General features: G+C 43.1%; 1 protein-coding gene across 6 annotated transcripts in view; it reads left to right on the top strand.

The window, feature by feature from the left end:
- SRGAP2 (SLIT-ROBO Rho GTPase activating protein 2) overlaps window positions 1–26,933 on the top strand; it is a 275,486-nt gene that overhangs the window by 218,305 nt on the left and 30,248 nt on the right. For all 6 annotated transcript variants that reach the window (XM_066361906.1, XM_066361905.1, XM_066361907.1 and 3 more), the window contains exons 11-14: window positions 9,244–9,328; window positions 11,909–11,936; window positions 13,811–13,835; window positions 20,211–20,271. In XM_066361906.1, coding sequence (XP_066218003.1) covers window positions 9,244–9,328; window positions 11,909–11,936; window positions 13,811–13,835; window positions 20,211–20,271 — 199 coding nt within the window. The remainder of the gene's footprint in view (window positions 1–9,243; window positions 9,329–11,908; window positions 11,937–13,810; window positions 13,836–20,210; window positions 20,272–26,933) is intronic.

Genomic DNA, 26,933 nt, shown 5'->3' with positions numbered 1-26,933 from the left:
ATATTATTTTATAATCTCCTTTTAGATTAATATTTTTCTAAGTCAATTGTAACACTTTTGAGTAAAAAACTAAAATCTATACAAATAAATACTGGAATGACATTTTGGCTCATTCATTAATATTTGTAAGATACTAGTATACTGCCTGGATTGTAGGTATTGCCTAGTAAGTGCTGGAAATTTATTATCACCATTATCGTTATTTATTTATTTATTTATCAATCATTATTAAATTATTCACTGATTGCTTATTGAGGATCTACTATGTACTATAATCTGGGAATACTGAGAGTCTAAAATGAAGAGGAGAATGATGGGATTAAACACATGAAGGGAGAACTTTCATTTTTCATGTACTGCTCATAAAAATTAAGGGATATTTCACCTGGCCAGGCGGTGGCGCAGTGGATAGAGCGTTGGACTGAGTGTGGAGGACCCAGGTTCAAGACTCCAAGGTCGCCAGCTTAAACACGGGCTCATCTGGTTTGAGCAAGGCTCACCAGCTTGAGCCCAAGGTCTCTGGCTCGAGCAAGGGGTCACTCGGTCTGCTGTAGCCCCCCAGTCAAGACACATATGAGAAAGTAATCAATGAACAACTAAGGAGCCGCACAAAGAATTGATGTTTCTCATCTCTCTCTCTCCTCCTTTCTATCTGTCTTTATCTGTCCCTCTCTCTGACTCTCTCAGTCTCTGCCACAAAAAAAAAAAATTAGGGGATATTTCAAAATGAATGTGAAGCTATGAAATATCCCCTAATTTGTGTGAGCAGTATACATTTCTAAACAGTATGACAGATTGGTTTATGTAATTTAAAAAGTATATTAAGTATAAAAATTTTAAAATGCATACGTGCACACTGCAGACATGCAGGAACGGTGACCAGAATGAATGGAGTGGGGAACCTTCACACACAAAGTGATTTTTGTGCTTGATCTTTTTTTTTTTTCTTTTTTTTTTTTGTGACAGAGACAGAGAGAGAGGGACAGAGATAGGGACAGACAGACAGGAAGGGAGAGAGATGAAAAACATCAGTTCTTCATGCGGCTCTTTAGTTATTCATTGATTGCTTTCTTATATGTGCCTTGACCGGGGGGCTACAGCAGACCGAGTAACCCTTTGCTCAAGCCAGCAACCTTGGGCTCAAGCTGGTGAGCCTTGCTCCAACCAGATGAGCCCGCGCTCAAGCTGGCGACCTCGAGGTCTTGAACCTGGGTCCTCCATATCCCAGTTCAACACTCTATCCACTACACCACCGCCTGGTCAGGCTGTGCTTGATCTTGAAGGATGTATGAAACAGGCGGTGAATCAAGAGGAAAAGGGCATTCCATGAGGAAAGGACAGTATGTGCAAAAGCATAAAAGCATGCAAAAACCTGGTTAGCTATTGAGAGAACTTGACTGTAATAAGGACCACACTTTTGCCCCAAGCTTCGTTATCTCAGGAGGTTTGCCAAACACTCTAGAGACTTTAATAATAGGATTGTTTGGCTGGTCTGTCTGGACTGCTTAGATATAATAGTACTTAAATGACCCAATCGCATTATACTGCAGAAGATTTCCATTTTTTTGATTAAGAAATTTTGAACTTAAAAATCTGTATGAAAGACTGTCAGAATTACTTTTTGGCTTTAAATGAATCTATAACATTTTTATTCAAAGCTGACCTTCAGTAAGAGCAGGAATGATCATGTTTAAACTGGTGACCTCTCAAATCCTGCCTGCCATTTCACTTCTATCTGCGTTGATATCTTCTAACCCATTTCCTGTCTTTTGTGGCCATAAGTGCTACTTATCAAAATTGTGTGCATATTTCCTTGGCTAGCAGGAACATTTTTTGTCTGGGCTTGTCTAATAACAGATTTACAAGAGAGTTCATCATTTTTGTGACTGGTGCTTAGAATGTGTGAGATAATTCATTTCATGAAAAAGTGCTATTTGGGGTGTGGTGAATGGCCATTCATGAAAAGGGGGTATGCATATTAAACAGGATGGCTGGTTGTACTTGCCAAACCATACAAAGCCAACACAACTGCACGTGGGCTTTTTTAGTTTGTTGCCTGTGCAAACGTTGCCATGTTTTTCCCCATGCCCTTCAAAAACAGCAGAAGAGCACATCTTGTAAGCTCTCTTCTTTTGGAGATTTGGGAAGAGGTCCCTTGTTGTGGCTTTGACTTCTAGGTGTAGTGTACCTAGTGACCCAGAGAGCTGCTAAGAAAGTTTTCGGACATCTCTCAGCTGTCATTACATTTATCTGCTCAGATGACTTCAATTAGAAATTTGAAGCATGACCTATAAAGATCAGTCATTTTCAGAAATCCCAGGAAAATAATCATGGAATTTAAAGCCTGGAATGATTTTTGAATATCATCTAACGAAGTCTTCTCACTGAAAGAATTTAAAAAAATTTTTAAATGAATTTAGAGAAGATGGGTAGCTTGTCCAAAAATCTCATCAAGAGCTGAAGCTAGAACTCTTGTTGCGGTCTTGAGCCTCAGGCTTTTTCTCTCCACCGTGCTGAAGAAGCTGGTTGAAGGAAGGCTTAGGCACAGCTCACAGCTTTCTCCTCTTCTTTGCCCTGAGTGAAGAGACATGTCCTGATCTTGGCTTTGTATCACTTGTCTTCTGTACCACACATTCTAGCACACCGTCCACTTTTTTTCCCATTGCCTTTTTTACTGTGATTGTTAAAAAATCTTTTTTTTTATTTTTTTTATTTATTGATTTTTAGGGGGGGGGGAGAGAGAGAGAGAGAGAGAGAGAGAGAGAGAGAGAGAAAGAAAGAAAGAAAGAAAGAAAGAAAGAAAGAAAGAAAGAAAGAAAGAAAGAAAGAAAGAAAGAAAGAGAAAGAGGAGGAGCAGGAAGCATCAACTCCCATATGTGCCTTGACCAGGCAAGCCCAAGGTTTCGAACCGGCGACCTCAATGTTCCAGGTTGACGCTTTATCCCACTGCGCCACCACAAGTCAGTCTAAAAAATCTTTTTTTTAAAAGATACAAAGATTTCAAAATAGTGTATAGAAAAATGTCAGTCTTCTACCTACCCCTACATACCATCCCTTCTGCCAAGTGATTGAAATCAGTTTATTCTGTTTTCTTTCAGGGATACCCTATGCATAGACTACCATTGAAATATCCTTCAATACTGTAGAATTACGTTAGCAATATAATAAAATAAAATAAATGGAAATATAAATAGAAGTGTGCTACTTAATACTCTTCTTTACTTTTTTTTTTTTACACTTAATTTACTTTGGATATTATTTTTTATATTAGTCCAAAGAGACCTGTCTTCTTTTTTTAATGGCAGTACAGAATTTCATTGTGTGGATGGATGTACCATCACATATTTTACCAATTCCTTGCTCGTAGAGAGTAATACTCACTAGTTAGCCAAGGATTGTCAAAGTCTGTAAGGCTGGCATTTCTCCTAAGTACTTCCTTATATGGGGTTGGTGAAGAAGAGGTTTAAGGATTACAGCAGATAAAATAAAACTATATTACCAGAATTCTTAGGGACTGATTTGGGTAAGCTAACAGGAGGGGAGTTGGTGTCTTGGCGACTGGGGCAGTGCTCTAGGTCTAGACTTGGACCTGATGGTCTGAGCTCTTTTTTTTATCGTGGTATTCTCCTGCAGGCATTCAGTAAATGTGTGCTAAGCAGGTACAAATGAATGACTGCCCCTGCCCTGTTAACTAAAGTGGGAGATGTGCTCCCATTTAAAGGTTTGCTGTATTATTTATACTGTCTGACAGCTGTTTTCTGCTTTAAAAATTCACAGGGAGGAGGGAAAATGTGTGTATGCCTGGGTGGTGGGGAAGCAGCCACTATAGTAACATCTGTGTATCTCTGCACAGGGGCTGGCTAGGCATAGTTCACTCCTCCCACCCAGCCCACCCCCTTGCAGCAGTGGGTGCTTATGGCTCTGGCTTCACAGAGATTAAATCCAATGCATAAGGCCATGGTAAGCATACTTAAAGAGAAGGGGATTTAAAATTAAATTTGCAAAGCATTCTGAATGTGCCTCTTTTTTTTTTTTCTTTTTTTTTAAGACCAGAACCCTGCTTTTATTCATCTTTCTTATGTATTAGCACAAAGCAAAAAAATTGAGGGAAAGACTGGGCTATTTTTAGGTTAACTGAGCGGGTGATTCAAGTATAATGAACACATTTGCATACCTGCTAGCTGCTCGACCCTGTGCTAATAATCATAGTCATGCTTGTTATCCTAGTTCATCTTTAACAGCCTTGTGCAAAAGGTATTACTATCCCCAGTTTTCCCCTTAGTTTCCATAGGGAAACTAAGGCTCTGGGGATTAAGTGACTTTCTCAAGGTTAGAAGGCTTAGTAAATGAATGGTAGGACTATTCCAACTCAAGCTTTTCCACTTTACTGCAACCAAAATGTTAGGGAGGGGGGCTCAGAGAGAAAAATTAGTATACTAATACTTTACAATAAAACTCATTGCTGGCCCTGGCCAGTTGGCTCAGTGGTAGAGCGTCGGCCTGGTGTGCAGGGGTCCCGGGTTTGATTCCTGGCCAGGGCACACAGGCGAAACGCCCAACTGCTTCTCCACCCCTCCCCCTCTCCTTCCTCTTTGTCTCTCTCTTCCACTCCTGCAGCCAAGGCTCCATTGGAGCAAAGCTGGTCCGGGTGCTGAGAATGGCTCTATGGCTTCTGCCTCAGGCACTAGAATGGCTCTGGTTGCAACAGAGCAATGCCCCAGATGGGCGGAGCATCGCCCTCTGGTGGGCATGCCGGATGGATCCCAGTCGGGTGCATGCGGGAGTCTGTCTGACTGCCTCCCTGTTTCCAACTTCGGAAAAATACAAAAAAAAAAAAAAAAAACACCAAAAAAACCCCTCATTGCTGACAATTGATACCAATTGGGAAATTATTAAGAAATAAATAGAGATCATAAAAACTAAATTGAAGGTTCACAATGGCAAAGAAACAAAACCACTCAGTAGACTCTGCCTCCCTTCCTACTTTTTTTTTTTAAGAGAGAGAGAGAGAGACAGGAAGGGAGAGAGATGAGAAGCATCTACTTGTAATTGTAGCATTTTAGTTGTTTATTGATTGCTTCACATATGTGCCTTGACCAGAGGGGCTCAAGCTGAGCCAGTGACCGCTTACTCAAGCCAGCAACCATGGGGTCATGTTGATGATCCCACACTCAAGCCAGGGACCCTGCACTCAAGCTGGTAGTCCCATGCTCAAGCCACTAATATTGGGGTTTTGAACCTGGGTCTTCAGCATCCCAGGTCGATGCTCTAGCCACTGCACCACCACCTGTCAGGCCCTACTTTTTGAGTAAATTCTCAGTTTTGATCATACTGAATGTAAAATTAGGGGGAGGGTGTCACACTTGTTAGACTATGTTTAGGCATTTGATTTGATTTTGGTGATCTAGAATAGAGCACTGTCCTTTTTTTCTCCTCCATTGAGGAAAGCACCAGATCATCCCTTTATTGTTAGATGTTTGTTGAGGGGAGCAAGTTGCAGATAGTAGAATGAAAAAAATTAATTACCTAACATTGGAACATGCTTTAAGTAAGGAAAGTGATCTTGTTGTTCAAGGAAGAGAATTTGAGATTGAACATAAATAGTTCTTTTCCTGACCCCGTGGTCTGCAGAAATCATTGAAAAGCCAACTATTTCTCCCTTGCCTTCAGCTGTCTTGGCTCTTTTTCTCTTGTGTGTCTGGTCAGCAGTGACTGAAGCTTTTAACTCAACTCTACCAGTAAAAGCAAGATTATTTCTCCAGCATCTCTCTCACAGATGAGTGCTGGCTATGGGCAGGAGAGAGAAGTGATATATAGCATGCCTACAAACTCTAGGATGCTTTTATTTTCTCATACCTGACTTACCTAGATGGAAAACTTCCAACTATTGATCCCAGTCTTAGGGATGCAAGTCATACCTTGTTAGATATAGTTTCGATCCTTCAGGACTTAATGGAACCCAAAAAGGTAATCTATCATACCTCTTATCAGATTGTTATTTTAATGGCTCACCAAGTGACAGCCAGAGCTAACTAGTGAACTGTGAGCATGAATGAAAAAAGAAAAAAGATTTCCGGAATCACAAGTAGAAACATGAGTGAGAGGAAGGAATTTGCATCTATCACTATGCAGAATTTTGGCTGTTTTCTGAGCAGTCTGGTCTTGTTATAAGTGTTACAGTTTCTTGGTAAATTTTTCCTCATTAGGAAAACTTTAGAGTCTCCTGGGATAACCTTCCAAAGAGGGGCCTTTGAGGATTCAGATGTTAGCAGTGGATGTTTTCCCTGTAGGTTTTTTACCTCTGAGCCCTGAAGGACGATCCAAACCTCACAGTTAGGCATTGGTGGGGATCAGATATCACCCAGGGAAGACTGACAGCAGGTGAGCTGACAGCTGGAGCAGATGGAAAGGGGCAGGTGACAAAGAAGCCTATTTCATGCAGATGCTGTCATGCAAAAGCCCAAAGGAGCAGAGGGAATAAATAGGTCCTGAGTAAAACGAGAAATGATTTGGTATAGAGCTTATTTTTTGTGTATTTTATACTTAATTTAGAGAGTGGGGCTCACTTGGAGGCTTGGCTTGTGACTGCTGCAGAAGGTTCTGTCCAGAAGAGAGTGAGACTATTCATTTATTTACTCATACCTCAAGCATTTGTTGAGTGTCTTCTATCTCCTGGGCACAGTACTAAGCACCAGGGATGCCAAGAGTAATGAATGTCGTGGTCTGTGACCATAAGGAAGACGCAGTCTCGAGAAGAAGACATGTGTACTAACCCCTCCATGGCAGAGCTGTGTGGGAAGTACCGTCACGGAGCTTTGTGAAGGTGCTATCAGAAGCATCTGGGTGAGCTTGGGAGGGCTAAGGAAGGCCTCCCATGGAAAGCTGGGTTTTTCCTTTGTTTTTACATGAGAGAAACAGAAGGGGAGAGAAAAAAGAAATACTCTCTCTTTCTTAAAAGTTTATACTCACAGAAAGGTACAAAGTAAAAGTAACTCACATTTTTTCATCTTTTCTTTCTGCCTTCATCCTAAGTGGTAATAGCCATAACATCAAAGCCTTGATATATAATTATACCATTTGCTTAATACATTAAAAGAAAGACAGAACTATTATCATTTAAAATGTTTTTTCACTGAGCCCCTCAGATATGTTACATATAACCAGTGATTCATGGATCACACTCAGGGAAGCACTGTCATTGTTGCCTCTGAGTTCAGACATGTGTAGATGACCCCAGTGGTGGGATTCAAATAATTTAACAGCTGGTTCTCTGCCCTAATGATCGTTTTAAATATAAAAAAAGATACACCAAAAGGTAATTTATTATTTCATGCATTTAATTCTTAAATAAGAACAATGAAGAGGTACAGACAACTAGATTATGTTAGAAGAGTTTTAAAATATTTATATTAATGAAACATATTAAATAATACCTGACAAAAAACAATAAAACTCTTATTTAAGATATTGGGCCTGACCTGTGGTGGCGCAGTGGATAAAGTGTCGACCTGGAAATGCTGAGGTCGCCAGTTCGAAACCCTGGGCTTGCCTGGTCAAGGCACATATGGGAGTTTATGCTTCCAGCTCCTCCCCCCCTTCTCTCTCTCTGTCTCTCTCTTCTCCTCTCTCTCTCTCTCCTCTCTAAAATGAATAAATAAAATAAAATAAAATAATTAAAACAAAAAACAAAAAACAAAACAAAAAAAAAAAGATATTGCCATATTGCTTCTTGATTGTCATCCTCGCTTGCAATTATTTTCACCTGTGGACGGAGTGAACATTACTACGGGTGCTTAGAATACGCTGTTGCACAGATAAACGTTAAAAAAGAGTAAAGAATGTCAATTTGTGATGTCCACATTGGGCGGCTGCCCAGGCGCCCACCTTAGAGAGAACCCTGAATACAAGTGCCATTTTAACAACTCGTTCACCGAACTCAACAAAAAATTAGGTATCAATTCTACCAAACTGGTGCAAACCGGCTGAATCCCACCACTGGATGACCCCACCCAGCAAATGAGCTGTGGCAGTGGAGACAGTCGGGGGAAACAAAGGTCCTGTGAGCGGCTGGACAGAGTGTGGAAGACACTGTGCTGAGAGGCCAAAGGCCTGGGATCCAGGCCTGGCACTTCCGCTGACTGGCTTGCAGTTATCAGCATTTATTTTTGACATCCTCTTACCCAAGATCATCTCATCTGTAACAAAAAAATAGTGATGCCTTCCCTGATGTGCTGTACAGAGTTATTGTGAGAGTCAAATGAGAGAATATGTCTAACGTGCTCTAAAAACTCCTAATTAGCTACATATCTACAAAGAATTAATACTATGCAATTTTGGGGTTTTTTTCCTGCTTGGTACTATAATGAGGTCATGTTAACATAATGGTTAATGCACTCACTGTATTTTAAAACTACATATGTTTGGATACTGGCTCTACCACTCACTCGCTATTTGACCTTGAGCAATTTATTTAATCTCTCCAAATCTCAGTGCCCTCATTCGTAAAATGGGGATAACCATAATAATAGCTCATAGGGTTGTTTCGAAGATTTGAAGAATTGTCCAGGGAAATCTAGTCTCTCACTGGGCAGACACGAGGTGAAAGAGGTCAAATCAGAAAATGCAGCACAGCGATCATATTTTGACTGTTAGAGCAGATTTTGGAATTGCATTTCCATAATCTCATCTTGTGTTTGGAACTGCCAGCATGTGTATTTGCGGCAGGGGGGCACCCTACCTCTTGAATGCGCAGAAATCCCAGGCGTTCCATAAAGACTCCATGCACAATGGAGGAGGAGGCTGAGGCTCAGACAAAGATGCTGTGCAAGCAGGTTTGTAGCTGGGGTGGGGCTGAGCCTGCCATTGCATTGTTCCTGGTGTGTTGGAATGTACCCTGCAGGGAGGCAGGGTGGGGCTGGATCTCAGTGAAGGTGACCAGTGGCAGATGGGTGTCCTCACCCTAGTAAGACTGAGGCTCAGTGAGTCCCTCCACTCCCTGCTCTTCCCATTGGAACTGGAAGAGATGGATGAGGGGCTCTAAGAGACAGTTTCTTTCTTTAACTGGCCAATGTGGAGTACCCATGAAAATCAGCAGCTATCCAGATGTTCAGGGCCGTAAAGAAATAAAAAATGGACCTGGTCAAAATTAGGTAAAAAAATCAAATGCCCTCTTCAAAAAGGAATTGTACATCTGTGATTTTCTTTTTTCTTCAGGAGTCTGATCTTTCTCCTCTTTCCCTACAGAAAATGAAAGAGTACCTGGAGGGCAGGAACCTCATCACCAAACTGCAAGCGAAGCACGACCTTCTGCAGAAAACCCTGGGAGAAAGTGAGTGTGGGGCTCTGCTGGAGGTTTGGTGTTGAGGTGAAGGCTGAGCCCTGGGCTGTATTGCTAAGCCTCCACCCTAAGCCAAGTGAGGCTGATCTGGTGGTGAGAATGCATCACTCCCAGCCTGTTGGATGTGGAAACACTCCCCAGATAACTGCTTGAGTAATGGGAAAAGGCCAGCACTTAATGAAGCAGTAATGTGCATCATCTATTTGTTTAAATGGAGCGTGCCTGCTCTGTACCCAGTCCTCTTCCTGTGCCTCCTCTTCCATGACTAGGGTAAGGGGCCAATGAGTTACTTACTCTCTAGACACTTTGTGAAAACTTCAGTACCTCTGTGGCAGTATTGAGGCTGGAGCAAGAAGGTAGGGAGCTGGAAGATGGGCTTCCCAGCTGTGGAGAGGGGAGGGGAGGGGAGAGGAGAGGAGGGGAAGGGAGGGGAGGGGAGGGAAGAATTCTCAAAGGCACAGGTGATGGACAGACTGCTGCTTTCTGTAGTATCAGGGTAGAACCTCGGTGTCCGTCTGCTTTGAGCAGTCCTGATGCCACATGGCAGCCCTCTCTCTGTGTTGGCCATGCTGAGGCAAGGTGTTGAGTTGACTGTCTCATCTCATAGGATAATTTTAACCAGACCCTGGGAAGTAGCAAGGCAAAGAATGGGACTGGCACTCTGGACTTTCTCTCCTCAGCTGTCAAACAGAAGGCAAAGGTTGAAAGAGAAGTTTCCCTGGGGTTCTTGGCATTTTTCCCAGGTCTCTCTGCATCCTCTGATTAATGGGATTCCCAGGTTGGGGATGCCTCTGAATGCTGGCCCCTCCTCCCTGCCCTACTAATCTCCCTTAGAGATGGGAAATAAGAACCTGCAGGGCATATGTGGTAACACCAGTGAAAGGCAAGCTTGCACTGACACAAAGGTCTAACATTGTAAATAAAATCTGAGCACTCTTCAGACACCCTGCAGAGTATAGGGAAGTGTAATATTCATTGGCTCATGGGCCCTAGGAATCAGAGCCCTGCTTTTCCTAACAGAGCCTCCTACCCACCCTTATTGCCCTATCCTTCTCCTGCCCTCAACAAGTTCCCCCAAGGTGATTCTTTTATTTTTAAGTTTTTGATCTGGGATGTTTGGCATTTTCTTTTATGTGAAGAAAGCCTGTTAGGTAACTTATGTTCTCTTTCCTCCGTACCACCCAAGAGACTCACGCTGAACAAGTTTGGGCATTGAGATCCAAACTTTGCTTATAGAAAATCTTTACTCTTGAGTTATCAGATTGCTCCGTGGGGAATCAGAGGAAAGAAAGCCCAGAACGATTTGAAGCAAGTTATAACCATGATTTCTTTTTGCCAAGATAATCGAAGCATAGCCCATGAGTGAGATGGGAACAGGGCCTGCAGGAGTGTGTGTGTGTGTGGGGGGGGGGGGCTGTGTGTGTGAGAGAATGGGTTTGCACATACACACATAAAAGCACCAAAAGTGCTACTGTGGATGGGCCGAGGTTGGTGACAGCCTTCATCTGAATATGACAAGTTCTAGCAATAAGGAAAAAAATAGCTGCAGATCTTACTGTGTGCAAGTCATCATGTCCCTGCCTTCTGTATATATTTGTCACCATATCACAAGAGACCCTTGTTCTTGCCACAGAGGATAATTGATGTGTATGAATATTCCAGAATTGAAATGGGCCAGATGTTTAAAATAATGGCTCAGAATAATATTTTTTGCAAATGAAAGCCGAACCTTAGTAATGAGAGGCTGTTAGGGGTGGGGGAGGGTGTTGCTCAAGATAAGCTGAACTGTAATCAACAATTAGCAGCCTTTAAAGGCTCTGCTCTCTCAGGCCTTGGAGTTACCTTTCCAGGAGCACGGATGAGGAGTGTAGGAGCTTAGCCATTCAACGCCTGCTTGGTTTTTCTCTGGTTTATCTAACATAGGTCTAATACAGATCAAGCTTGGATAACTCTGGACCCAAAGAAACCAACATAGATTATATCATGGCCCGTACACACATGCAGATATATTTTTTAAAAACATAAAAATAATTCTCATGAACGTTGAGATTTTCATTTCCATTTTTAAAAACTGGCTGTAACCCATTAAACTTAATATTAAAGTCCACTCTTGGATTGAGAACCACAGCTTAATAACAATATCAGCATTAAATCTCATTTTTCCCTTGCTACCCCTGCCCAATGTAATAGGAGAATTTAGTATGAATTTAAAACTAGAACTGCCATATCTTTACTGTGCCTTCCTCCTCACCACACACACACACACACACACACACAAAGAGAAGCTAAATTTCATCTACAGGAAGGTTCTGATATTATGTCCTCTAACCTATGATCTACCTTGCTCTTGTTCCCCTAAGTCCACCCCACTGGGAAGTAGAATTGGCAAACCTAGGGTTTAGGGATATTGACAACACTGGGCTGGGAGCAAGTATCAAAAACAGCCCTTGCCCACTGATACTGGCAGTGGTCCTCTGGGGAGATGGGTAGACATCGTGATTCCTAGAAGCAGGTCTCACTCTTTTACCCCTCTGCTTCAATGTGTGCTCTCTGTGTTTGCCTTTTCAACAGGTCAGCGGACAGATTGCAATCTGGCCAGGTAGGTGTGGCTTGGGACACCTGGGGAGAGAGGAACAGAAGCCTGTGGGTAGATTCCAACCTGGGAAAGAGCCAAAGAGTCCAGTTGCAAAGCATTGGTTGGCTTTGCAAAGGAGTGGCCTAGGGCAAGAGTTGCTTTTTCTCTTTGCCTTGCTGACCCTACCAAGCCCCAAATGGAAATTGGTCTTGATTTGTTTTAGGGAAAGACGAGCAAAACTGGGGTTCTGTTATCATTTGCTAAAACAGCCCTAGAGATTCCAAAACATGCTCAACTCTAGAGGGAGCATCATGGCAACCTAATCCTAGCTGCTAGACTTAAACATATGAGTTTTGGGAAGTCTCTAACCTTGAGAAGGAAGATCAGGAGATAGCATTTGATCTCAGATTTTTTTTTCATGCATGGAAAAGGTGACAGCCCTTTTAATGACTATTGTTGGATAATGAAATACTACATTGCATTGGCTTGCCAAGCAGCATTGGTAGAAATCCTGGCCTGATATACAAGTATGCAACCCTCCCAATCTTTCCCCACCTTGCCTTTCTTCCCCACCCCAGCCAAATATTTTCCCTCCCAGTTATGGAACTGCTATGAAAAAATTTGTGAGCTGGCGGAGAGCAAGGCATTCATTCAGCCAACAGTTCTCAGTTGCCTAAAAATGTGCTGATATAACTGGAGAAAGAGCTTTAATGGGCTGGACTCCTTAGAGACCCTGGGTTAGCCCATTATATCAACCACTTATATCTGCCAACACACACAATAATCATGAGGCCATTTACGATTATAGGCTCGTTATTTAGAAATAGCTTCATTTGGCTTTCATCGTTTTGTCATTGTGGATTACAATAAAGATTCCATTAATCTTGATGACTAGAGGGACCAGGGTAATAGAATTCAGTGGAATATATTTTCTTGGTGGTATAGTCTTGGTATAAGTTGAATTTCTTTATCCTGTGAATTTCACTCTGTGACTTTGGGCTGCTCTTTTTCCTTCTCTGAACTCCAGTTTTCCTATCTATAAGACAAGAAAAAGCATTATTCCACAAGATCTAAGAAGCTCTAGGACTCTTAAGAGGTTCATCAGGGGCAACCTAACACAAGGGCAGAGGGAGCCCTAGAGGCGTGCTCTGGTCCCTACCTTCACTCAGCCAAGCAGTGCTCATCTCCTTGCTGGGGGCCTTGCACCTCTGAGTCAGATCTGAGGCAAAACACAGCTTGAAAAGCATTGACCTGGCCCTGGTTGGCAAACTGTGGCTTGCGAGCCACATGCGGCTCTTTGGCCCCTTGAGTGTGGCTCTTCCACAAAATACCACGTGCGGGCGCTACCTCCATAAGGAATGTACCTACCTATATAGTTTAAGTTTAAAAAAATTGGCTTTCAAAAGAAATTTCAATCGTTGTACTGTTGATTTTTGGCTCTGTTGACTAATGAGTTTGCCGACCACTGAAATCACCAAGGTTGCTTGCAATCTGGACACTCAAGCCTCTAAATTTCAGAAAAACCACTCCCTTTTCCGAGAGTATTTCCAAGAGAGAAATGTAGCTTCCTTTGCTGTTTACTAGTGTCTGCTTGCAGAGAGATCTTCAAATTGTGAACACAAATATTTTGTACTGCAAATTGAACCAATTTCCTCCTTTTCTGATTTTGAATGGGGCAGACATTAAAAACAGCGACCTCTGTGCGTTTGTGAAAAGAGCTTTAATGGGCTTTATTTGGAAACTTGATAAGAACTTATCAAGTCTCTTTGCCATTTCTGGGTCTTACCTGAATAATATGACTTATTCATTAACCACCAAACAGACTGTTTTTAACTCCTTTTTCTTTTTCCTCCCTCTTGCTGTATTGGTCCTTGCTGATCTGGTGGGGTCAACCACAGGCGTAGCTCAACCGTGAGGAAGCAGGTAAGAGCCCAGCAAGGGCCAGGCTGGTCTGGTGTGAAAATGAGAACAACTCACATTTTTGGAACTCCACTGTAAGCAAGACAGACACTTTTCGGACTTCATGCCTATGTTTGGAATGTACCATTTAGTCTTAGTATGTTTATTATTGTGGCATCTTCATCGATTTAGCTTGTTTAGTTGGAATTGCCATGATCTTTCTGATTTATTTCTTTTACATAGTGAGATTTGATTTGACTGTGGCAAATTGTTTCAGAATTGCTCTTGGTGTCAGTCCTTCAGAAGGCCGTTGAAAGGGGCCTCACACTTCGTACAGATGTACCAATATGACAGAAACACGCAGCGGCTGATCACCTAGACCAGGCACTCTTGTTTTAAGTTTGCAGATTTTTGTTTGTTTCTAGTGGCATAGTTATCCTAGGTATATTTCTAAGACATCCTAAAAAATGCAAACATAAGTCTGGTCGAGGATTGATAGGCAAGAGATGCTGAACTACAATTTTGTGCATGGTCTTCAGTGTTGTATTAAAATCATCCCCGAATTAGGAAAAAGATCTTGGAAAGCAGTGGATGGATAGTCCGCATCAAGGGATAGTCTAAACAGTACTTAGGCTTGTTTTAGAAAATTAATGAATTATTTTTTACAATAGCAGATTTGACTTCCTAATTTATTTATTTATTTTTAATTTTTTTTTATGAAGCTGGAAACGGGGAGAGACAGTCAGACAGACTCCCGCATGCGCCTGACCGGGATCCACCCGGCACGCCCACCAGGGGCGAAGCTCTGCCCCTCCGGGGCGTCGCTCTGCCACGACCAGAGCTACTCTAGCGCCTGGGGCAGAGGCCAAGGAGCCATCCCCAGCGCCCGGGCCATCTTTGCTCCAATGGAGCCTCCGCTGCGGGAGGGGAAGAGAGAGACAGAGAGGAAGGAGGGGGGGGTGGAGAAGCAAATGGGCGCTTCTCCTATGTGCCCTGGCCGGGAATCGAACCCGGGTCCCCCGCACGCCAGACCGACACTCTACCACTGAGCCAACCAACCAGGGCCCCTAATTTATTCTTTATGGCAGATGTTGAAATGATTTTATATCTCCAAAGCTCATACCAGCTATGCAGTAGGCAGTTAGCAGGGAGGAGGTTGGGAGAGAGCTGAAATGTCTTTGTACCTACTCAGGGGAAAGCTGATTCAGGCTTTAAAAAATCATTTTAGGTAATTCACAGTGGCTATTGCCACAGGGAGATAATCGAATATAGAAGGCCCTTGGTTTCTGTGGTGTCGGCAGCCCCAGCGGGGTCTTCAGCCCATCTGAGGGCTCTGGCTGGCTGGGTACTCAGATGACATAGTCCACTCTTTTCTTAGCTTTGCTGTCACTGCTGGTTTCTGTTTTTCCCTTCTCTACTTTGAATTTCATTTTAATGAGAATACCATGGGATACAATTACACATTTTTTAAATTATAAAAAAGTTCATTGCAACTCTCCTCTTGTTCCTCTAATTTTTTTCCTTCTTCTCTTTTCTCCCATAATTTCATTCAAAACTAAAGAGAAATGAGTGACTCCCAGGGATAACCTAGTGCATTTAAAATTAATAGGTGAATCTCTTAAGGAGAGAGCGAGTCTTTTTTCCCTTCAACACTTGAGAAAAGGTTTGAACCTGGAGTTTGTTCCTTTCAGTTCCTGGATTGAAACTGGGCCTCCTACTCATAGATGGAGTATATGTACCAGGGCTTCCCAGACTGCACTGGGAACCAGTGTTTGGCAGGTGGTTTGCACATCTGGTTAGACTTACCATGGTGGGGAATGGCACTATCTGGTTTGCATCCCGCTACACCTAAGCAGTTTCGGGCCAAGCATGTTTGCCCAATGCTAGATTTGCTAAGAGTTCCAGGATACACCAACAGCCATGTCAAATTAGACCTTGTTTTCATTCTCCTGCCGCAATTTTGTCCAGCAGCTCAAATCTAACGGTGGATTAATAAAGCGTTTTTTCCTAAGATAGTCCTGAAGGTAAGTAGGAAGTAATTTGGATGATGAGTGATTTTGTGTAAGTAAGCAAGGAAGAAATATTTGCTTATGGCAAACAAGAGGAAGAACCTGGTAGCTTTTGTTTTTGAGGGTCCCTAATGAGTTCCAGTCATTTTTGATCCTAATAAAAAAGACTAGGTTCAGACCATCCCCAACTTTTCTTCAAAAAGAGATGCCTCAACTGCTGCTTCCAAATTCCTTTCAGCCCAACATTTCCTCTTCCCTGTTACTTCCATATCTTCTTTGCTGGACCTTCTTTCTACAGTCCTCTAAATATAGATATTTCCTCAGTGTGTGGCCGGCCCTCTTCTGATTTCTCTCCATAGTCTCTCCCTGTCACTTTGTTCCTTAACATCCACTTGTTCCACAATACTGAGTCTTGAATCTAACTGCTAACTGCTTAAGAGTCAAGACAGCACCTTCTACTCTCAGCATCAATCTGCTCACCTTCCCTACCGTGTTGTTGTTTTTTTCTTTTCTTTTTTTTTCATTTTTTCCAAAGCTGGAAACGGGGAGACAGTCAGACAGACTCCTGCATGTGCCCGACTGGGATCCACCCGGCACACCCACCAGGGGGTGATGGTCTGCCCATCCGGGGCGTCGCTATGTTGCATCCAGAGCCATTCTAGCACCTGAGGCAGTGGCCACAGAGCCATCCCCAGCGCCCGGGCCATCTTTGCTCCAATGGAGCCTCGGCTGCAGGAGGGGAAGAGAGAGACAGAGAGGAAGGAGAGGGGGAGGGGTGGAGAAGCAGATGAGCGCCTCTCCTGTGTGCCCTGGCCAGGAATCGAACCTGGAACTCCTGCACACCAGGCCGACACTCTACTGCTGAGCCAACCGGCCAGGGCTCACCTTCCCCACCGTGTTTTAACTTCCTTAGCACCTCCCCTAACTTCTCTAGTTCTTTTAACTGAGACTCGCCATTCTTCACAGCCCCAGAGTCTCAAATCTTATCTTTGGTGCTTTTTTTCTTTTCATTACCCACATCCAATCAGTTGTCAAGAGGTATTTTCTCCCTTGGTGAAAATGGAAATATAACAAATAAAACTGGCAAAAATCCTAACTCTATAACTCATGAGAAATTATGCCAAACAATGAATTATTTAGACATTATCTGTCTACCTTCCTGATTGATTACTCCTGCAAATCACTGGACTTCTGCTGTACTGTCATTTCCAGTTATGCCTGTTATCTTTCTCTCTCTACTTTTGGTTTAAAGTTTTCTTAATCTGATTGAATGGGGATTTGGCCCAGTTGTCCTTAAAGACCCCTTGTAACCCTGCAATTAAAAGTCCACAGAAATTGTAAATAAAATTTAACTGACATGGATTCTAACATTGGAAGAAGGAAAGAGGATGAAAAGGAGAGACTAGCACTGAATAAGAACACATAGAGGCCCTGGCCGGTTGGCTCAGTGGTAGAGCGTCGACCTGGCGTGCAGGAATCCCAGGTTCGATTCCTGGCCAGGGCACACAGGAGAGGCACCCATCTGCTTCTCCACCTCTCCCCCTCTCCTTCCTCTCTGTCTCTCTCTTCCCCTCCCGCAGCCGAGGCTCCATTGGAGCAAAGTTGGCCCGGGCGCTAAGGATGGCTCTGTGGCCTCTGCCTCTGGTGCTAGAATAGCTCTGGTTGCAACAGAGCAATGCCCCAGATGGGCAGAGCATCACCCTCTGGTGGGTATGCCGGGTAGATCCCGGTCGGGCGCATGCGGGAGTCTGACTGCCTCCCCGTTTCCAACTTCGGAAAAATACAAAAAAAAAAAAAGAAGACATAGAGGCACTGCCTGGTCAGCTATGTGCAAAATTGATGGTGAAGTGAGGGTCTTGGGGACCCTTAGAAGGGCCTGAAGCCTTCATGACTTTGTCCAGGTTATGCTTCCACTGGACTCTGTTTTAGGTGCCATTGAAGTGGTGTGGACCAGGAAAATATTCTTCTGCAGAGGAGAGGTCATCTCTGGCTCACTCTTGTCTGTCCAAAGATTAATCCTCTGGGCTACTTCTGACATACTACTGTTAACCATGAACTTGCAGGTCAATATCTTTGATCTTTGCTTTCTATATACTTGCCTTTAACTACCATTGATATTCCATTTCCTGAAAACCTAGGCAAAATTTTGCACTCAACTTGTTGAAACCAGCAACTTATGGGCTTCAGGGTCCCTCACTTTGGGTCTTTATTTATAAATCTAGGACCACAAAATTTTACACTCTTTCATATCACTATCCTCATTATTACTGCTGCTACTATTTATAAATAAAAATACATAACATTTGTAAATGTAAGACTTCCAAAAATGGGTTTTTGGTTTGGTTTTGTTTTGAAATAGTTTTTTTTATTAGAGTCTGGAAGAACTGACAAGGATTTTTCCTCTTATGATCAGCCTGGGCTGACTGGCAGAAGTCAGTGATGGCAGCAAGAGGGAAGACATTGGCTACTGCAGCTGGAAAGCTGGAGAGAGCAGAGGGGTTTGGGGTCAGAAAGATGAGCTTTAGGCCACTGAGACCTTCCTGACTGTGGCTTCCCCTTGCCCACACACTACCCCCTTTGGCAGCACTCTGGGTTCCAGAGAAGCCTGGGAGTTCTCTCGGCCGGGCTTTTTTGTGAGGCCCAGCTGCTTCCCTGAAGTGGCCAAGCTCATGGTTAGAGTTGGAAATTCAGAGCCAAGGGAGGGCACAGGCCAACCTGTGAAATGGGCAGAAGCCACAGGTCCCATTACACTTGAGGGTGTAGTCTCTATCCTAAACATCTATAGTCTTTTCTAAACTAGGTTTAGGGACCCCTCTACCTGATCCCTTCCCCATGGCTGAATCGTTGTGTGTTTAGCTGCATTATAAAACCATACTGGTTTTTGTTTTTTGCAATATTTGGCATTTGCACCTGGCAGTGTTTGGTGAGCTCCTAAGATGCAGTATAGGTGGTAGAGGAATGTTCAGTCTCAGAAGGAGACTGCCTGTGTTTGCATTCTGGTTCTGCCACTTACCTGCGAGGTCACCATAAGCAGCTATTTGCACCTCTTTAGACCTTTATTTCCTCATTTGTCAAATGAAGATAATCGTAATATGTACCCTATAGGATTGTTACCAGGACCAATCCATCTAAAGCACTTAGTACATGGCCTAACACATCTGTAAATTCCTCTGTAAGTGATAAATACAGTGTTCATGTGCCAATAGGAATACTACACCCCTCACCACCAGTGCCCTCCCTAGTATGCAGATACCAAATTGAGGCCCAAAGAAGTTAAATATATAAATTCCAGGGTTGTAAGCAAAGTGACAGAGCAAAGGTTGAAATCTGAGGGGCTTGCTTCTTTGCTTAATACCAATTAGTTGGCACTATTACCAAGAGTTGGGGTGGTTTTTTTTTATCTTTTATACCAAATAAACTCCCAATCTGATGCTCCCAGTGGTTAATTCTAATACCCTCAACTGACATTAATTGAGCACCCACTATGTGGGAGCATCATGGCCAGCACTAGACACCCAAGAGTTGACATAGGGTCTGCTCTGTAGAGCTTAAGCCACAGTGGTGAGAAATGGAAATAAATATTAAGTCACAATCTTTGCTGTGAAGGCCAACTTCAAGGTACTGAGACCCTGTAGATAGGCCCTGACTTCACCTGGGCAGTCTGGAAAAGCAACCTTGAGGAAGTGTGGTTTATGCACTGAAACTAATGAGCGGGGCCCGGGCTCAGGAGAGCATTACAGCTGCAGGAGCAGCTTGTATAAAGCCGTAGGCAAGGGGACTTCCCTGAGGAACAAAAAGAAGCCCAGTGTGGTTGGAACAGAGAGATGGGGAAGAGCAGAAGGAGATGAAGCTGAAGGCAAAAGCAGGACCCTGGACATGCAAGGCTATATAAAGAAAGTAACAAGGAGTCTTTGAAAGAATTTATCCTAGAGAGAAAACAATCAGATGTACACTTTTAAAGATCACCTAACCACTATACAATGGAAGGAGAGCATGGTTTGGAGGACAGCAAGGATGGGACTTGAGGTATTAATGGGTTGGGTTGGGTTGGTGGCACTAGAGAGGGAGAGAAGGGAATGGATTTGAGTGATATTTAGGAGGCAAACTTGACAAAATGTATTAATTGATTGGATGGCTGGGGGTAGAGAAGTGATTTGGGATAAAAGATGATCAGTTTCATGTAGGACATGCTGGGTTTAAGGCGTTTGTGTGGCATTCCAAGTAGATAGCTGTGTATGTGCTCTGGAGCTTGCCAGGCAGCTCGGATGCTTCTCTTTAGACCAGCCACTGATCCAGCTGAGGCAAGTTCCTCATAGTTTGGCCCATTTCTCTGACCCTAGGCTATCCCTATTTAAAGATCCTAACGTTGCGTTTCTCTTTGGCTTTTCAGGATTCCAGCCAAGCAATTCCTCTGGTGGTAGAAAGCTGTATCCGGTTTATCAGCAGACATGGTAAGCGGGATACTAGCCTTGCCCATATTTGTGCAAAGTTGGGAAGAACGTCCAGGAATTCTTTGAACAATAAGCATAGAGATTGAATTCCCATCCTGACATTCTCAGAAAACGAATAAAATCTTATTTGCTCCCATAATGTTTTCTACCTCAGAATGGCCACATGTAGACATTGAAAGCCATCACATTTTTTGACCCAAAATGCCTCAGCCACTTACCACACTTCCTTTTCTAGCTTGAGAGTGAGTTTTAAATTACAGCTGCTATGTGAATAAGTACAGCTGGTATGATGTGTGACAGTGGTTTTGCCATTACTCACTGTCTTTGCACGTGTCAGTATCTCCCACTGCAGGGCCTTGACCATTATGTCACATTGGCTTTTTGTATCAGACTGCTTTGCAAACAACTCCTTTTGTAAATGGGCATTGATTCCTGATAATATGGAGATTTTGTTCTGGTTTGGTCTCACTGGATACAACATCACCAAGAGGTCAGTTAGTAGCTGGTCTTCAAGTTGTAGTCCACACTTGCGAATCTGCAGTGGCTGGCTTCTCCCTCTGAGTCAGCTCAGGCTGTCGTCTGCTTGGAGGAAACCGAGTCTCAGAAACTCCTTGCCTCCTTCACCGGCTCCTTAGCTGCTTGCGCAGAGTTTAGGGATAGAGTTTCATTGCCAGAAAATTCATCTTCCAAGTATAGGGGTGTTCAGAAAGCACAGATATCTCAGCTAGAGCCATGAAGACTTCTAGGAAGTAGGCATCAGAAGTTGTTTTTAGGTGCTGTCCTGTCTAGTTGTAGGAAAAGGGACAGAACAACATTCTAGGAGCTAAGGAGGGATGTAGGTAGTAGCTGGTCGCAATTCAGAGATAGCCATTCTCTCTCCTTTCCTCTCTCCTGATAAATTGGGATATTGTTGGGTTCATTTTTGGAAGAGTAATTGTTTTAGCATGCTTACAGCTTATCCCATCCTAATCAGCTACAGTTTTTTCATCCTGTCTATTCACTTGAAGTAACAGCACTTTATATCACTATTGAACAGCTGACAAATATTTATCAAGCCCTTAATCAAATCTAGGCACCATGAATTGCCAAATAGGGAAACAAAAATAAGGATAATGCACTGTTACTGTCTTAACCTGGTTTTATGATGCAGTTGGGAGAAAATAGATGAGCAAGTGAAAAGTTAAAAAGAGATAAGCTATAGTAATTCAGAATAGCAGAATAAGAAATTTCACAAGATAGTAATGATTAATGGTCAAGCAGTTGGCAAAGGTAAGTCCAAACTAAGTTCAGGAGAAGAAGAATTATTTGTGCCTAAAAGACAATAAGAAGAAGAAATTCTAAACTCCTAAAATGTCATCCTTGTATTTCATTCATTCAACAAATACCTTATATACAGTTGTCCCTCACCATTTCACGGTTCACTTTTCGCAGTCTCACTGTATTGTGGATTTTTAAATTGTATATATCTAATTTTGTATTGTGGATTTTTCTCTATATCGCGGGATTTTGCAGTATATAGGTATTTTTATATATCAATATTTATTATTTTAATTATTTTTGTGGTAAAATAAGCATTTTCTAACCTAAAAAATTGAAAACTATAAAAATATTCATTAAAACATATTACAAGAATATTAAATCGAAATAAAGCCTTACGATATATATAAATAATAAAATAAATATAAGGTCACCACTTCATAGATTTTTGCCTGTCATGGGGGGTTCTGGAACCTAACCCCCCCACACACAGATGAGAGACCACTGTACATTGATTACTCATTGTGTACCAAGAAAAAGTTTCTTTCTTGTATCTTACATTCTACTAAAGGACAAATAAATGATCACTTGTGTACTCGAGATATAAACAAATTTATATACAATATACCAAGTATTGGTGAGAGTCTTAAAGACAAGTAAAGCAGGATGAGATGGAGAAGGGACACTGTTCTAAGCAGGTTCATGGAAAAGGCCTAGGGCCTAGGACATTTGAGCAGAGTCCTGAAGGAATTAAGGGAGTGAGCCATGTGGGAATCTGTGGAGTAGTGTTTAGGGGAGACGGAATATGCAAGGACCAGCACAGAGGAGGCCAGTGTGGCTGAAGCAGAATGAGTAGGTAGGAGAGTGGTCAGACTGTTAGGGCTTTATTGGCTCAGGTAGGTGCTTGGATTTTATTCTGAATGAGTTGGGAAGCTATTGGAGAATTTTGTTCCACTTAGTTGATCCATTTAGTTGGATACTCATTGATTGCTCCTCTACATGCCTTACCGGGGATCGAACCCATGATCTTTTTTAAGGATCTAACAGGGCATGATCTTTTTTTTTTTTTTTTTAATCTTTTCTGAAGCTGGAAACAGGGAGAGACAGTCAGACAGACTCCCGCATGCGCCCGACCGGGATCCACCCGGCACGCCCACCAGGGGCGATGCTCTGCCCCTCCGGGGCGTCGCTCTGCCGTGACCAGAGCCACTCTAGCGCCTGGGGCAGAGGCCAAGGAGCCATCCCCAGCGCCCGGGCCATCTTTGCTCCAATGGAGCCTTGGCTGCGGGAGGGGAAGAGAGAGACAGAGAGGAAGGAGGGGGATGGGGTGGAGAAGCAAATGGGCGCTTCTCCTATGTGCCCTGGCCGGGAATCGAACCCGGGTCCCCCGCACGCCAGGCCGACGCTCTACCGCTGAGCCAACTGGCCAGGGCCCAGGGCATGTTCTTTTTTAAGGAGACTACTGTGGTAGCCCAGAGAAGACACGACAGTGGCCTGGACCAGGGTTTTAGCTGTGGAGGAGCTGAGAAATGGTTTTGAATATTGTGTCTTTAATGTACCTGTCCCTGCACAGGCACAGTGCATGAGGCGACAAAAACTTAGCACGTTCCTGCGGTCTGGCTCTGCGAAAACAGGTGTCTCACATATTGATGGGGATGCAAATTGGTATGCCCCTTTCAAAGGAGAATTTGACTAAACTGCATATGTACTTGTCTTCTGATCCAGAGGTCTTAATAGGAATTTACCCTAAAAATACACCTCCAACATAAAAAATACGTACACACAGTTATTTATTGCATTATCATCTGTAATTATAAAATATTAGGAATATTCTAAATTTCTTTACATAGAAGAGTGGTTGAATAAACTGTGGTATATCCACATAATGGAATACTGTGCAGCTACAAAAAAGAAATGAGGAGCTCCAGGAAATTACATGGAGAGACTTCCACAATATATTGTCAAATGAAAAAAGGTGCAAAGAGTATCTGGAGCACGCTACCTTTCATGGAAGAGAGAGGCGTGTATAAGAATATATATGTGTCTTCTCACTTCTGCAAGAAGAAATACAAGAAGGATTAATCCAAAAGCTAATATTTGATTGGCTGTCTACATGGATGGTGGGAAAAAATGAAAATAATAGGGTAACTGGAAATGAGAGGGGAGTAACATTTCTCTTTGTATTCTTTTTTGTGTGATTTTGACTTTTAGAACTACATTAGTGTTCCTCATACTTAAAAGATAAATAGGCCCTGGCCAGTTGGCTCAGCAGTAGAGCGTCGGCCTGGCGTGTGGGGGGACCGGGTTCGATTCCCGGCCAGGGCACATAGGAGAAGCGCCCATTTGCTTCTCCACCCCTTCCCCCTCCTTCCTCTCTGTCTCTCTCTTCCCCTCCCGCAGCCAAGGCTCCATTGGAGCAAAGATGGCCCGGGCGCTGGGGATGGCTCCTTGGCCTCTGCCCCAGGCGCTAGAGTGGCTCTGGTCACGGCAGAGCGACGCCCCGGAGGGGCAGAGCATCGCCCCTTGGTGGGCAGAGCATCGCCCCTGGTGGACGTGCCGGGTGGATCCCGGTCAGGCACATGCGGGAGTCTGTCTGACTGTCTCTCCCCGTTTCCAGCTTCAGAAAAAAAAATACACACACAAAAAAAAGATAAATAAACAGATGCATAAAACAAGGATGGGAGTAAAACCCCAAATGGAGTACAAACAATAACACAAATGCTTAACTGCATTACAAATAAATAACATAACCACCCTGAGGACAGGAGAAAGACATAACTAGGTAATGTTAGTTCAGTGGAAAAAGTGGTGTCCTGGAACTTTGAGGTCATGGGTTCAATCCCCGGTAAGGCATGTAGAGGAGCAATCAATGAGTATCCAACTAAGTGGAACAAGTTAATGTTTCTCCTTCTCTCTTTCTCTCTCTCTCTCTCTCTCTCTCTCTCTCTTTCTCTCTCCCTCCCTCTCGCTCCCTCTCTCTCTACCTGCCTCCCCACCCCCAATCAATGGAAAAATTTTTAAAAGAAAATAACTAAGTAACTTTAGAAAACAGTGTTTTGATTGTAGACTGTAAGTCTAAAGACAAAGAGTGCTGTATAGTATTCGGTCATTATTTTTATCATGGGGATATGGGCTAGTGATTCTGAAACCGTTTTGTATGTATTCCAGGATTGAACAAATACATATATTGTTGATGTGGAGAAAAAAAACTTAGTACATTATAGCTGTTCAAAAGAATATTTGTTCAGTTAAACTAGAATTCTCCCCCTAATAGGGACTCAAGGTATTTGTGAATTTCCTGAAAAGCCATGGTAAAAATTTTTGTGTATGTGGATTTAATGGGGATTGTCAGTTCTGAGGTGTTTGTGGCCCACCAGCTATTAGAATTTACACATTCAGTTTCATATCCCCTGGGAGGTAGATATTACAGTCCCCCTTGTATGGATGAGAAAGCTGAGGGAAATGGAGGGAAAGGGCAAAGGAGAGGGCTGTCAGAGACAACTGGGACAGTCAGGATGGGAAAACCCCACCGTTTCCAGTAGGAAGAGGATAAAATAGCAGGGGCAGGAGGTGGTGTAGCAATCATTTCAAGAATTCTCTAAGAGAGCAGCACTTGGCAACAGTTAGATCCAGGACAAAATGGAAGATTGTGTGCCATTTCCAAATAACTTACCCATGTCTGATTGGTTTTATACTAACAAAAGTGAAAAAGATCATGGACATGTCAGGTTGGTTATGCATTATAATAAGCCAACTGCTTTTCCCCTTTACTTTCTGGAAACTGACCATTTATGAATGTTTCTGCTTTTAGAATCATTAGAGGTACTGAAGAGTCTGCTTTTTGAACAAGAACTCAGAGTGGTCCTTCTAAAGCATAGGTTCTTGCAGGGAAATAAAAACCAGATGAAGGGAACCTCAGTGTGTCTCAAGCTGGCTGCTCAATTTTCAGTAAAGTCCCTCTAGTTTCTTGTCCTGGGCCCTGTGGTCCAAGGCGGCTTATCCTTAATAGTCTAATCTACCAGAAAGCACTGAGATGATCCTCTCTTCACCAGTTGTTGGCTTTACCAACTGGAACATACCGGGTAACCTGGTCCCTGAGATAACATTTCCTTTCTACTGTGGTTTTGACACCTCACTGGGTGTTTCCGTTTACATTCTGTGATTAAACATGTGGCTGTTACATCCTAATAGTAACTAATATAACATTGGTACCAGTGGGGTTTTAACATGCCTCCCATTCTGTGAAGACTATTCTGGAGATTCCCTTAAAGGAGCAGGCACCTCAAGTCCTATTACAAGCCAGGTAATTAAACTTCCCTTACTTACTTCTTAATATTGCTTCATTGGGTTCAGGAGTTCAGTCCTAGCCTGTGTGGTTTGTCTTTAAAGGCCTAGCAACTCATAGACTTCAGTTACCCCCTCGCCGAGAGGGCAGCCCTAAAACGATGGGCAAAATGTAGTATTCTCTTTTTTTTTTTTTTAACTCAATATTTATTTATTTATTTATTTATTTTTATAGAGACAGAGAGAGAGAGTCAGAAAGAGGGATAACAGGGACAGACAGACAGGAACGGAGAGATGAGAAGCATCAATCATTAGTTTTTTGCTGCACGTTGCGATATCTTAGTTGTTCATTGATTGCTTTCTCATATGTGCCTTGACCACGGGCCTTCAGCAAACCGAGTAACCCCTTGCTTGAGCCAGCGACCTTGGGTCCAAGCTGGTGAGCTTTAGCTCAAACCAGATGAGCCCACGCTCAAGCTGGCGACCTCGGGGTCTCGAACCTGGGTCCTTCCGCATCCCAGTCCGACACTCTATCCACTGCGCCACCGCCTGGTCAGGCGTAGTATTCTCTTTTGCTTTCCTGAAGAGAAATTTTTTTGAGATTTCTCTGACATCAAAAATTTCGAGGGATTGTGCCATAACAGAGGGACTTTGACAAAATTTTCAAGACTGAGACATGAGGCTCCTGAGAATAGCTGGGCAGGCCTGAAGTGATTAAAGATCCAGTCCAACCACTGGGCCCCGCAGTAGTGTTGTGCTTCCTGGATCCCTTACTAGGTTTACAGTTGCATGTGTGTTGCTCTCTATGAACCATATTCACGTTCAGACTAACAAATGGGTTCTGATCCTCTCTACACTTTTCCTCCAGGAGGCCCCACGAGCCTGGCCTTCAGGAATGAGTACATGATTGCAGCTGGAAGGCCTGGGGTTTTGTCCTGGCTCAGGTTCTTAGCACCCAGGCAACCTAAGGCTGGCCAATACTTAACAGTCCCCTCATCTAGAAAATGAGATTGCTGGTCACCCCTACCTTATTACATGGCTGTTGTGAGAACCAGTTGATTTATTTATATGAAAAAATTTCTTAGTAGAAATCACCACACACGCCTTATTTTTTATGATTA

This window comes from Saccopteryx leptura, chromosome 2, assembly GCF_036850995.1.
Source record: "Saccopteryx leptura isolate mSacLep1 chromosome 2, mSacLep1_pri_phased_curated, whole genome shotgun sequence".
NCBI classification, from domain to species: domain Eukaryota; kingdom Metazoa; phylum Chordata; class Mammalia; order Chiroptera; family Emballonuridae; genus Saccopteryx; species Saccopteryx leptura.
Note: the sequence above shows the minus strand (reverse complement) of the source record. Positions and strands in the feature narration are given on the sequence as shown.